The sequence below is a fragment of the Varanus komodoensis genome, unplaced genomic scaffold, assembly GCF_004798865.1.
Source record: "Varanus komodoensis strain SLA01 unplaced genomic scaffold, ASM479886v1 scaffold32, whole genome shotgun sequence".
Taxonomy (NCBI): domain Eukaryota; kingdom Metazoa; phylum Chordata; class Lepidosauria; order Squamata; family Varanidae; genus Varanus; species Varanus komodoensis.
The window spans coordinates 741,722-755,631 of NW_025335798.1; the positions used below are offsets into that span (position 1 = coordinate 741,722).

Sequence of the window (13,910 nt, forward strand, 5' to 3'; positions counted from 1 at the left end):
AGAAGCCCCGTTTTACTCAGGCTGATTCCCAAGTAAGCTTGCACGTTGGATCCCAGTGGATCATGAGCTTTTCTTAGTTGAACAAGGGGTACTCCATCCTTATCATACTGCATAAGGATAAAGTATAAGAAAGTATGGGGTTTACTGATTATATTTATATCCCACCTTTTTTTCTTTAAAGGAACTCAAGGTGCTTTCTATAATTCTTCTCAGTCTTATCCTCACAACAACCTGTGAAGCAGGTTGGTCTGAGACTCAGTGACTCGCTCAGATTCCCCCACAGTTGCTCCATGGCCGAGTGGGGACTAGAAACGAGGTCTGCTGAGCCCCAGTCTTGCACCCTATACCACCATTGTTGGAGAGGGGTCTGAAAAGGATGTGTAGTGAGAGCCAGTGTGGCGTAGTGGTTAAGAGCGTGGGACTGGGACTCGGGCAATCTGGGTTCTAGTCCCCGCTCAGCCATGGAGCCAACTGGGTGACTTTGGGTCAGTCACAGACTCTTAGCCCAACCTACCTCACAGGGTTGTTGTTGTGGGGATAAGATGGAGGAGGAGAATGATGTAAGCTGCCTTGAGCCCTTTGTAGGAAAAAGGCAGGATATAAATCGCAATATAAATAAATAAATGCTGCCGGTCCACCCATGAGATTAATGGCACCATCGTGGGCGGATGTCAACTCGTGGTCACAGATTTGCTTAAGTTACTCCTGAGGGCTGGGCAGTCCACAGCACTGCTGCCACTAGAGACAGAGAGGAGCAGGAATGCACGGCTGGCAGGAGCAGAGTGCCACAGACTTGTTTGTGGCATCAAGGGATGCCTGCCTCTTTCCTCCCTGCCTAGCAGCTACTGTAAAACACTGAAAAGGCTACACGAGTGCCTGCCCTAATGAATTCGGGAGTGGCACTTGCACAACTAGAACCTGATGTATGGGTCACACTTGCCTCAGCAGTTCTGGCTCAGCTACTTAATGCCAGGTCAGCTCATCCTTAATTGCAGATGGAGAACATGGTATTCCTGAGAACTCGTTGGCACTGGGGTACTACAAGTGCTCGCATTCCTGACCACTGCCCAGGTAGGGCTGGACTGATGGGGGCTGAGGTCCAAAACATCTGGAGGGTACCAGATTGGGGAAGGTGGCTCCAGAGAGCACCAGTCAAGTCTGCAAGGAACAGTGGTAGATGTTTGATCAGGGTTTCAAGTTCCCAGGAGATTGGATTTTGGACCAGGCGGAGTTTACATGCAGGTAACTGCAAATTTTGCATGGTTTGAATTGTGACTAGAACACAGATGTGAAGCCCATCAAACTCAAGTAAGAGTGCACAAATGAACCTTTGTTGTGGCAATCAGGGCAGCAAAATAAACTTATTTTGCCTCATCCATCATGTCTTTGAATAGTATCCATCAAAGCTATTGCAGGTATTTGTGGGGGGGGATCAATAATTATCTATTGAATGGTATGTTATATCTTAACTCTGAGGGTTGCTGTCACAATTTTGCAAAGTTCTCCAAGAAGTACATCACCTATTTTCATAACCATTTAAATGCTGCTACTATAACAGCTTCTAGTAAGCTGTCGAATGCTCCATCTTGTCCAATTTTCTGGGATCAGTTCCAACTGTCGCTGGAAAATGTATTGACCAGAAACATTTGGAGGGGGATAGTACCTACAGGTGTTCCTATGCTGATGCCAGAAGCCTCTGAAACAAGATGGGGGAATTGGCTTGCTTGGTGTTAATGTAGCTACATAGCACATTTACAATGGGCATGGTGGAATGCAGAGAACTAGTGGCATAAATGTGCCCCTGGATACAAACTGATAAGTAGCCCATCAAAGTGCTTTGACAGAAGTATCATTCTCTAGATTGAAAAGACAGACACATGCACAAAAATCATAGTGAGTGACAATACCTCTAAATAACTTAACACTGGGGGCACACTTTCACTTCCCTGACCAAAAATGATTGGGGTGACCTTGATAAAAAATGTAATCAGGGAGGCATCCAAAGGAGAAAGTTTAGTAATAGGTTCAGTTATTCTTACATATGTGGGATGAATGCATATTCCAGCCATAAAGAAGAGGTAAAATTGATAGAAACCCTAACGATTATTCCATAAAACACCTGGTCATGGGCCTGAGCAGAAAGGAGGTGACCCAAGAGTTAATCTTAAGTGGCACCCTGGAAATAGTGAGCACAGTCCTGCCAAACCTATGACTGGACAATTGCCAAGCAGGCCCAGCACGGTACCATTAGTCCTCAAACTACTCAAGCTTAGAGGGGAGTGGTAAAAGGGTGAAAGAGAAACTCCAGAGGGTCAAATCTTTCCAGAAGGCTTGTGGGTTGTTCAAGAACACACAACCATAGCTCAGCTAGGATATATAATCATGTATCAGGGAAGCCACAACGAAGTCCAAGAGCCTGCTAGCCAAGTTAAACAAGCAGAGTCAAGAAGACTTCCTTCAAAACATGGAAGATTTGTCCAAATGAGAACTACCCCCCCCCTCCACACACAGGCTATGGCAAGAGAAATGGAAGCAGAGAAGATGAGGGCACACCAAAAAATAAAAATAGGGACATATGACACAAAGTGATCACCCAATCAAAGTCTTTCATGCTTAGAATTGCTCTCACCCAGAAAAGGGAGCAGCCTAGATAGCTTGGGCAACACGTACACACTCACCGCAGCCCTTCTGCAACAGTGTGGATGTAAGTTGTTCTGCCATAATTGGATGCCTTGTGTTGCCTATAAAGCAGTGTGCCCAAAGAAACCACATGCTCCAGTGAATGGGAATAGCCTTTTTCCTCCTTAATAACATTTTATGCATGTTAAGCCACAGTAGTTCATTTAGACTGCACTCAAAAATTATACATATGACAAGAGTGATCTGAACAACAACGCGCAAAAACAGTTTGGGAGAACTATTCAGAAAATAACCAGTTCAATGTCATTTGCACCTCACAGAAGACGCTTGACACACTTTTACTTGCTTTTTCCACATCTCAGATACTATTTTAGTAGGCTGATTACACTGATTCATTCTCAGTGAGGGAATATATGTGTAATGGTTGTGGCTAATCAGAGGGCTTCCCATATTTCAAAAGTTATATGACCTTCATCTTATCTGCTGCTGCCTACCCCATTCTGTCAGGAATGTATGTCAAGTACACTTTTCAATCCTCTGCCTTCCAGCCTTGTCCCTTGCCACCTTCAGTTGTGCGATTTCTCTCCAGTGAAGCCTCCTGTTATGTATGAGACAGAAGTGCATACTGAGGAGAACCAGCATATAGAGGATGAATCCAAGTTTTGCAGTTAACCACAGTTCACCAGTTAACAGTTCATAAAGATTTAGGTAGAGAACAGAATTGACTGAAACCCCTGTGAAAACTATATGAAGATAAAAAGCCATAATCCCTCCTGCTTGTTACCCATTTATCAGCAAAACCCAGTATTCTGAAAGAAATCCCTACTGTAAACTTACCTTTATTTTTTCAGTACGAACTTAACTGATAAAGATTTAAAGTCAAAGCACATTAAGATACGCATATTTTCTACTTGTTCTCTTTAAACCCATACTGCTTTATTCTAACCTTTCTCATGCTCTCTCTGTAGATCTTAGAAACCATCTGCATTTAGGAAAAGGCTACCGATAAAAAAGAATTACAGATGCTGTAGACCTACAGGGTCAATTGATCTGAGTAGGGGCTGGAACCTCTGAACTTCCAAGTAGATGCTTCACTAGAAAGAAAAGATACTTGACACAAGCAGAACCTTTTTACTACAACTAGGTCAAATCATGCCAATCTCAAAATGATGCTGAGTGGCAGAAAAAAAGATGAGCAGCAGAAAAAAATAGCTTTGTCTCATTCTTAATGGGGGTGGGGGTGGAGGAGGAAGACCATTCCTGAGAAGCCCATTCATACACACTAGAATCAGAAGCTGGGATTCTTTTCCTTCATACAAGAGCTAGATTTTCTTAACCATAGGACAGAATATAGTTTGTGAGATGCAGATCTCACTTTCATAGTCCTTGAGTGGATAAACAGCTGAAGAAGACCTGCGCCCATTTCTCAAACAAGACTCTTATATAAACTAACTTTTTATAAATATACACAGAGCGCACATGCACAAAAAGACAACTGCAGAGTACAAAGAATTCTTATCATAGTTCTATAGAATTTTTATATAAAGCAGCACTGTCAATTCTATTCAAAGACAATTTAAACACTCTTTAAAAACCATGTAGCATTGGCTTCTCACAACTGCTTTCACTTAGCTTGCAGCTGGCATGTATGTGTCTGTGGGAGAAAGAGGTTGCCTGATCCAATTCTCTTTTACATCTAAAATATGCAGTATGAGGAAATTTATATCATCTGCAGTGTTTTTCTGACCTGATGGCACTTTCTGAACAATACTACTAGTAGTCCCAAGAAGACTTGAAACCTTTTCCTGAATCCTTGAATTGGCTCCCTAGAAGACAGCAAAGGGAATCCTTTCCAGTAAAATAATCAAAAAGCTGTTGACCAGCAATCCCTCTACTTGTTCCTCAATTCACTATCACCTCTTTTCAGACCAACATTCTTATGTAATCCCTTAGGCTTCCTCAATGATATAACAATCAGAAATCCCAAATTCAAAGAAAAGACGGGTAGTGGGACTTGCCGTCTCCCACAACCTGTGAGCAAGATTGTGCATTCTAGAATATCCTCAGAAGGTTTGCCTACAACTTCTCTCTCATCCTCAAGACAAAGGGAAACAAACAATGGGCACATGTCCTTTATTAAAGGCTTGATTTCGGTTGAGCTGGCTGGTTAGGATGTGTGTGGTGGGTTCAGATAAATGCTCCATCACCGGTACAAGTAGTCTGCTTGAATGTTAGCAGCAATCTCAGCTTCCCATTTGTCACCGTTGTTGAGTAGCTTCTCTTTGTTGTACAGAAGCTCTTCATGTGTCTCAGTAGAGAATTCAAAGTTGGGGCCCTGCAGAATGAAGAACAGAGTCAAATCCATTCACACATACATAGGCAGCGTCCAACAGCAAAGCTAGGCAATTGCTTACTCTCTGAGTAGCTCCACTTTCCAGATACAATCCAGAGTGGGCAGATGAAACAGTATTATTTTACTTAGCCTGAAAACATGCCCCCTAACCTAGGTCACTTACCTCCACAATGGCATCCACAGGACAGGCTTCCTGGCAGAATCCACAGTAGATGCACTTGGTCATGTCAATGTCATAGCGAGTAGTCCTGCGGCTTCCATCAGCCCGGGGCTCTGCCTCAATAGTGATTGCCTGCAAGAGAGAAAGAGGCATACATCCCTTAGTGCATGGCATTCCACAAACCTCAAGTCTATCAGCCTGGATCCTCCACTCAGAAGTGGAGGAATGGCAGCAATTTTACCTGTGCTGTACCAAAAGCAAGAAACAGGGAGGGCCAAGGAAGCTGCGTGTTTAACAGGACTGCAGACTGGATGAAGCTGCATGTTTGCCAAAGAGCAGAATGGCCTCAGGCCTAGCATAACAAAGTAGTGTGAATGTTGGACGGGGGCTTAGAAGATCCAGATTCATGTCCCCATGAGGGCATGAAGCTGCCTTAGGTTCCTTGCAAAAGGGGAAACACAGGTTGTAATAGATAGGTGGGATGCCATAAAGAACAGAACTCGGGCAGCGGAAGAGCTGCTCAACAAACACCTGCCCCAAAGGAAGTGCACCATTTCAAGCACAAGCTCAGCAGGGAGCACAATTAAATCACCTACCACACAATGATAGATTTAATTAGTGCAGGAGCTCAGCACTAAGCAGAGAAAACATATTTCACCTTGTCACTAGCTGCATGCAACTGGAAACGTGCTGATGAACTGGGACAGATACAACCAAGCCACCCCCGCACCTGCACCCAATAAAGCAAGTCTCACTGTGGTGTGGGAGCTACCCTCCAGTAGGTTTGCATAAGACAGGTTCCAAGCCCTACTGACCTCAGTGGAATTTATCTGACCCCAAATATGGCACACAAGAATGTGTTTGCTGGGAAGCTTGCAAGATTCCATACCCTTACAACTTCCCTTTGCATGATGTAACCAGTAGCCAGAGTTGTTTGTTTTTTGTTTGCGTTCAAACACCTGGCACTGTTTGAAAAAAAATCCACACCATGATGACATAAAGAAAGGAACAGGAGACATTGGGGGCCTCACCTGAGCAGGGCATACGGCCTCACAGAGCTTGCAAGCAATGCACCTCTCCTCTCCAGATGGATATCTGCGCAGGGCGTGTTCCCCACGGAAACGGGGGCTTAAGGGGCCCTTCTCAAAGGGATAGTTGATAGTGGCAGGTTCCCTGAACAAATAGCTCAGGGTCATACCTAAGCCTGAGGGGGAGGTCAAGCAAAATATATTATTCATTTAAATACACAATTTCACTTCATTGTCCAAGCAGGCCAACAATAGATTTAAATCAAAATTTCTCTAGCTAATAATTAAACAAAACAGCTAGAACAATTAGATTACAACTGTTTACTACAGTGTTACAATCTGTCATGTGCCTGCTAACCCAGGAACAGACAGCTGCCAGCAAGCAATCAGTTTAGTGGTAAACTATACATACATATTTCCTTCCTACTCATCACTAACATGAGCAGTGGCAGGGAGAGAAATATCAGTGCAGAACTTCAACAGTTGCCCTCACAACTCTCCACCTCCTAAATATGAAAAAACAAAATTCTGAGAACACACACAGCATAGCCAGTTGCCAGCTCAAGTCTTTTTGGGCAGAAACCAAAGAAGGAGCCACGCCATGGCCACTACAAAGCTGCACTGTATTTCCTTTGCTGCAGAAATACTTTCCAGTGCTAAAACATGCCTGGTTTTGAAAGACACGTACAGACAACTAGAACAATGCCATGTGGACAGAGGAGGAACAAGAGTAGCAGCAGCGCTAGCGGAACAGGGAAGTGCTGCAGCACAGGGGAACAGAGCTTGCAAGAAAGTACTAGTGGCCTTATTTCCAAGGTTACCATGCCACTTTGAATTCAGTCCTGCAGTGGCACTGATGAAGTACTAGCTGCAGTCTGCCATGGCAAGGACACAATCCTATTGCCATCCACTGCCATGCTTAGAGATAGGACTGCTGGTGGGAGGGGAATGTACACGCACAGAAATTGCCAGCTTTCTCTGGGTAATCCGTTCCATGACAGTACATTAAACTCCTCCCCTTTATGCCCACTGTGTCAATCTATCCAATAGTGATGTGTGAGCAACCCAGTTTGGGGTATTCCCGGCTAGGCTCCCCAGACTCTGGCCCACTTTCTCTTTTCCCTAAGCCTGATTTGCGCTGAACGTTTGCAGTGCGTGTCCAGCGGGAAGAGAGCCCCAGTGAGTTCGCAAGGCCAGCTCGCACACAAGCTCCCTGGCACTAATTTGCTGTGCAAGTGGAGTTCGGCTTCTGCACACGTCACTTGTGGGCTTAGCATACTTTGCACAGGAAGAGTTCAGCACAGAGAAGGGGTCTGCTAGTGTTCCTGATTTCAGCTCAGTGTGCTTCGTAAGTCAAGGTCGACCACAGGACAGAAGTCCTCCAGGTGCAAATGAACCAGATTCCAGCCAGATCTTCTCATCCCTGCTACCCAATGCCAGACAGCTAGAGTCTTTCTTCACCCATGTCTTTCCAACCATTACTCTGATCCCACTTATTTAAAACTTTTGTATACTGTCCCTTATGCATGGCATCTCAGGATGACTTACAATCATTAAAACAACCACAATAAAACAGCAATAAATAACCATTAACCAAAAAATACAAATTAAATAAGTTAAATAAAAGTGACTGTTAAACATTACAATTTAAATTAGTTTTTAAAATAATAGTTAAATAAAAAGGTTTTAACCTGGCGCCAAAAAGAATATAAACTTGGCACCAGGCGAACCTCTCCAGGGAGCAAATTCCACAATCTGGGCGCCACTGCAGAGAAGGCCCTCCTCTGAGTAGATATCCTTTTTAATGCTTTCATAGAGGGTTCTCGGAGCAGGGCCTCTCCCGCAGATCTTAAGGGGCATGAGAACATATAAGGAAGGAGATGTTCCTTCAGGTATCCTGGACTCAAGCCGTTCAGGGCTTTATTGGTCAAAACCTCACCTCGGATAAGTTCTGTCCACAGCAGGGTCTGTGCAGCCTTGTCAGTGACTGATTTCATGTCTGTTGCCTCCTCCTTCACATTCACATATTCTGCAGCCACATACAAAAAAGAAAGGTCTGAGCTGTTGCTGTCCAAAAGTCTCAAGGTCTTCATCATACACCAGGTTTCAGTGCAAAATACTTTCTTGCACAAACAGTGCAGACAAGGGCATATTAGTCATATTAGCACATATTAATTTTCCTAGAAAGATCAATGCCTTTTAATGCAAACAGTGTGTATGTCCAAGAGGACTGGTAGGGAGTTCCACTGGCTGTATGATTCCCAGAGGAATCCAAGACTTTTCACAAGAATGATTCCCTAATGGGTTAATACAGGCACAGTGATACTTCTGTCATTAAGAGAGCATTGAGAGTTGGGGGGGGGGGGGTCCAGACTGATTTGTGTCCCTCCCAGAAGAACTTGAAGAAGCAGCTCTTTTTATATTTGGAGTAAAAGAGGGCCCGTTGATTCAAACCGTTTGCTGTGAGAGCAGCTGCTATGTTCCTTGAGAGATCCTTGCTGAGTTCAGCAAAACAGATGAACTCTGTTATGTACTCACTGTATGATGCTCTTGCAGCTGTGATGCTCAGATGCCGGGTAAGACTCAAGCATACTGGAATCCCTGAGAAATAACAGAACAATTGGGCAACATGCCAGGGAGAAGCAGATACTCCAGTCCCAGTCACTCAGGACAGCACAATCAGTAGGGGGACTGTCCAACCAGTGACTCTCCTGGAATAGCTTCTTTGAGCCTTGGGCTAAGCTGTTTCTAGAGCAACCCTGTATTTAAGTACTGACCAGGCAGCAGTAGGTAATATGACAATTTTTGCATCCAACCAAGCAATTTGCCAGGTAACTGCTCCTAGCACTGAAACACACTGGAAAACCAATGCAACTTTTCCAACCTCCTTTTGCCAGCTCCACAAGGACCAGTATTTTATTGCTGCTGCTGCTATTCTCATTCTTATTACTGATAAAATTGTTGTAAAATCTCATTCTTAAACAATTAATACCAAAAATGGCTATTCACCATAAAACTTCTCAGGATAATCTTTGAAAGATGATCAGTCAACAGAATCAGGCAACAGAAACTGTAGCATAGCCTTGAGTGGGATACTAACAATATGGAGGAAATGTATGTGCATGCCTCTTGTTTTTAACAAGGACAAACAGCAGCCAGATAAAGCCAAATTTCTGTACAAATCAGACTTCCATTGAAGAAGATGCCAAAGATAGTTTCCTCTATGCAAAGCATGAGCTTTACCAGCAATCTATGCCTCCTCCATTTCAATACTCATGTGCTTGTCTAGTATTTGAGCTGAGACTTTCACTAGGCCAAAAGTAGGCAACTTGTGCCCCTCCCAAGAGGAATTCTGGCCTACAAATCCCACCAGCCCTAGCCAGCAAAGCCAAGAGAGAGGGATTGTGGGTGTGATGGTGTTGGGAAAGTATTACAAATAGCTAAGTTCTAGTTTTGATTTCTTCCAGGCTAGCATAAGAACAAGAGCCTCCAAGATGCATGTACTTGCACAGATATTCCATTCTACCTCCTCCAGGCAATTCTGCCATAGCAAAATGGGAGGCTGTTAGAACAATGGAAGACTCCCCTAAAATACTGCCACAATATAAGATAAGCTCTTCAAGTTAAAGACAAGCAAATAGTCTACTTTCATCATCTAATGGTAGAGTCCTATGTGTTTTTTGTCCTAGGATGTATTGGATAATGTAATTTCATACAGACTGCTATCTGAATAAACGAATATTTATTTCTTCTTTGATCCTTATTGTTCATTACATAGAGGAAGAATCTCAAGGAAAATACCATTTTCAATGAAGAAAGCTACATCACTAATGCTCAGCACATGCACAAAGTTGACAATCAATACAGTTTATTGTTTTTCACTGATGCAGTGGTGAACGAGTTAGAACCCACAGTGGATGGCCTATGGGCCCCTGTGTGTAGACTCTGAGTCACTTTCCAAACTGGCTGTAATAGCCTAGTAAGGCCTGTTTCACACCTGCTGAACCACTGATATAGAGTTCACTTACCTTTAAGGCATTGCTCCCATGCTAGATACCAACTACCTGCTCAGAATGAAATACTCTAGTGGCATCCCATATAAAGTCTGATCCTATGCAAATACACTCCAAAAAAAGTCTCTTTGATTTGACCTTGTAGCCTTCCTTGCTATTTCTTTCTTCACGTTATCATTAAGCACCTCTGTGGCTCCTCAGGGACTTTGGCATATTGTATAAAATACTTTGTCATTCTTATTTTATTAAACCTCACTTCTTAAGCCACATTCACTAGACACTGCTGTAGGCTTTGCAAAGACCTGAATCTGAATTTATCACCATACAAACTCAAAACTCTGACAGGACATTAATTTCTACATCAGCTTTCCTCAACCCAGTGCCCTCCAGTTGCTTTGGACTTCAAACAGCATGGACAGTGGTCAGGAACACTAGGAGTGGCAGACCAAAATATGTGAAACAAACCAGATTGGGGAATGCTGATAGCGTTGGGCAACATGTGGTCCTCCAGATGCTTTGGCCTACCTTCATCATCCCTATAATCATGCTGCGTATGGCTGACGGGAGTAGTTGCCCTCAGATTGCCTACCCCTGGTATAGCACCCTTTGTGTGAATGCTTTAAATGCCCTAGTCTCAAAACACTTCAGCAAAAGTTCAATATTATTCCCATTTTACAAACAGGAAAAGGAACTGGCAAGTAGTCAGTTGCCAAAACCATTTAAACAAGCTCTTAAAATGGAATTTGAACCAAGAACAGATCAAAAGCCAATACTGAACCAAAGCGTCCTTCTGTACCCTACCTGTTTGGGAAGCTTGGCGCATCATCCAGAAGACCGGCATTTTCAGATTGAATTAGGGACTCCTCTGCAAAAGGGCCAAAAAGAAAGGGAGGAGGAGGGTATAAATGCAGATAGCTACACTGATTAGACACATTACAAAAGCAAATGTCCCAGAGTAACCTGCTATTTAATATGAACAACTAAAACCTCACAAAATAGCAAGGAAGCTTTTCAGTTCACTAGAACTCCAGCAAGATGGATATTAAATAGTTTTCAAAGGAGCTGAAGAGAAAAAAAACGTTTTTCAGGAGACAATGAAAAGGTTCACACCTGTAGTTTGCAATGCACCTAAGGTTCACTAGAGGAGGCATTATGCAAACATACTATGCAATCTTAATCATGTTTTCCTGGGATTTAGTCCCACTGAACATTGTGGATCTGATTTGCAAGTATAATGTAAATATAAATGCATGTATAAATTTATTTATCTGTATTTCATAACAAAGCCTAAACCGCAACAGTGAGAAGAAAGGAAAAAAAGGCTTGAGAGGGTACACTCATGCTAGAGGACCAGCGAGGCTCTTATGAAAGGCGCTGCGTATTCTCCATCAGGCTGCCCTAAAACACCAACGTAAGAGGAACATCGCAGCGAGCAGGCGAGTCACATACAGGAAAGGGACGGGGCTCCGACCTATAAAGTCCCGCCCCTCCAGCGGAACGAACTCGAGCCTGTTCTATGGCGCAGGACAGCTGCAGGACGCATGCGCGTCTCCGCCTACCTCCTCTCGTCTGCCCACCAGGTTATCACGCCGTCACCGCCTCAGCAGGTCAGGCGCATGCGCATTGCTCTGTCCTCCGCAGCACCCGTGAAGGTCCCCGCGATCAAGTTCTTTTACAGCCTTCCCCCATCCCCCACACTTAGGGAGAATTTCCAGGAGTCTGGAACGACAAGCGCGTGCACAGCGTAGAGTCACAGTGGGTCAAAACGGACTCACCCGTGGAAACGGCGAGAGAGACCAGCAGGTCTGCTCCAAACCACCGGCTAGCGGGAGGAACAACTGGAACCAAGCGCCGCTTAGCCGAATCTTCATTGGTCAAAGTAGCGCTGTGAAAGGCGGGGTTTTTTCTCTGGTTGGTTGGAACTATGAGAAAGGGCGGGAACTTTCTAGGGTAAAGGGCGGGACGTAGGCGGTTGACGCCGATCATAACAGTCGATGATTGGCTTCGAGGGAGCTTAAAGTCCTCGTGGATTGGCGGAGAGTTGTAGAATTTTGATTTTGTGGATTTAGAAGTGCTGCCAAGAGACTATACGAAAGACCTGTCTAAACCTCTCACGGCACAAATGCAAGTAACTCTAGTTGTCAAGTAGTTCATATTCAGTGAAGTGTGAGAAGTTGCCAGACACACCCATGCACTCTGCATTCACTGAATGTGTGACAGAATAATACTGGATTGTGGTGTGAAGGGGTAGAGGTGTAAATGCAGCAGGAGGAATTGTTTTCCCCAAATTCTCCAAAACTCCTTGTGGAAAAATGTGTCCCCCTCCCCCCGCATTTTCTGTTACTCCTCCCACATTTTTGTGCTTTCCTAGACTTTAAGATTTCTAAGAAAGAACCTCATCTGTATATACAGATGTGTGTGTACCCTAAGCACACATGCTATTTCAGTACAGTTTTTGGCAGGAAGAAATATATACCGTTTTTAAATAAATGAAAGTCCTGGATAATCAGGGTCCATGTGTATGTGTGCTGGGCTATTTTGCAGTAATGTCAAATGCATAGTTGCAACCATTTGCCAGTGGGTGCTGTCCTGCTCCTTCCACACTGGAAAATGATGGTGGTGAGAGGGCATGGGAAGGAGGGGTTTGACTATGCCTGAAATAAAAAAACTGCTATTATGTATTCTTCTCTCCCTCTCCCCCCCCCCTCTCTCTCTCATATATAAATGCAGATTATAGTCCTTTTGTTACTGGATGAATACTGCTGTTAGAACTACAACTTGGTTATCAATGTGGCAGGTACCCAGGAGAGTTCAAAAGTGCATTTCAGAGTGCACTCCAACTTGCAGTATCGTGCCTAGCAGAGGGAAGAATAGAATTTTCTCGAGAAAAATGTAGTGCAGTTTGAGCTTTAGGTGAATATGATAATACTGTAAATATTTCCTTCTGTGAACAGATTTGACCCTGTGCCACAGCCGAGTAAACACATCAGATGAAGTGAACTGTGCCCAAGGAAAACTTATGCTCAATTAATTTGTTACTTTTGTGAGCCGACACAAGATTTTTTGTTGTCTTCCCTGTCTGAATGCTGTATGACAAATGGAATGACTCAAGAATGCTGATGTTGCAGTGTCACTAGGAAAGGAATGGTTTAATCCTCCACAGGAGCTGCCTTATTCCTTTTAATTATCTATGCAAAACCAGTAAACTATAATTAGCTGCACCTGGAGTTTCTCAATACCTTTATTTTATGTAGCTAGATGTCTTTTACAGTATAATCCCATCCATGTTCATTCAGAAGTATGTTCCACTGCTTTTAGTTGAGGCTTGTTCCCAAGTAAGTGCACATAGGATTGTAGTCTTGTTTCTAAATGAATGAATGCTTTTGTATATGTTGCTGGACTGCAGCTTCCATTATTCCTCATTATTAGCTAGGCCTATTAGGGCTGACAGAGGTTGCAATTCAAGAACCTCTGGAGGGGTGCAGTGGCAACACAAAGAGTCCATCCAAAAACATGTTTTTACGATCACTGTTACAGTTACATATGCATCACTAAGAACTCTTCCTATTTTGGCTTATGTGCTTGAAAACAAAGCTGTCAAAAGGCCCACAATCATTTGACTTCTACCATTGTACTGTTGAATGTTTTGTAAATTATGAATACTTCAAGGGACGGCAACCAACCTACTCCCAAGCTTCTAGAATGCCAAAATGCTC

The 13,910-nt window shown here is 43.6% G+C and overlaps 1 protein-coding gene across 4 annotated transcripts; it reads right to left on the bottom strand.

Annotated features, from left to right (window-relative positions):
* Window positions 1–4,152: 4,152 nt before the first annotated feature.
* NDUFS8 (NADH:ubiquinone oxidoreductase core subunit S8) lies at window positions 4,153–12,084 on the bottom strand. 4 transcript variants are annotated; one of them, XM_044438361.1, is made up of 7 exons: window positions 11,970–12,084; window positions 10,996–11,059; window positions 8,720–8,782; window positions 8,121–8,210; window positions 6,185–6,357; window positions 5,157–5,285; window positions 4,153–4,975 (listed from the first exon to the last, which is right to left on the bottom strand). In XM_044438361.1, exons 2-7 carry the CDS (start codon window positions 11,033–11,035, stop codon window positions 4,844–4,846), a joined length of 627 nt encoding a protein of 208 aa, XP_044294296.1. In that variant the 5' UTR covers window positions 11,036–11,059; window positions 11,970–12,084; the 3' UTR covers window positions 4,153–4,843. The 4 variants fall into 4 exon arrangements, with proteins under 4 accessions (XP_044294296.1, XP_044294299.1, XP_044294297.1 ...); XM_044438364.1 differs by lacking the exon at window positions 11,970–12,084 and adding an exon at window positions 11,754–11,927; XM_044438362.1 differs by lacking the exon at window positions 11,970–12,084 and adding an exon at window positions 11,530–11,630.
* Window positions 12,085–13,910: the final 1,826 nt, after the last annotated feature.

Coding starts and splice junctions, on each gene's coding strand:
- NDUFS8 (XM_044438361.1), bottom strand. CDS start 11,035: ATGCCGGTCTTCTGGATGATGCGCCAAGCTTCCCAAACAG. Junction 8,211..8,719: donor AGCTGCAAGAGCATCATACA/GTGAGTACATAA, acceptor ATGTGGCTGCAG/AATATGTGAATGTGAAGGAG. Junction 5,286..6,184: donor AGGCCGTATGCCCTGCTCAG/GTGAGGCCCCCA, acceptor TCTCTCTTGCAG/GCAATCACTATTGAGGCAGA.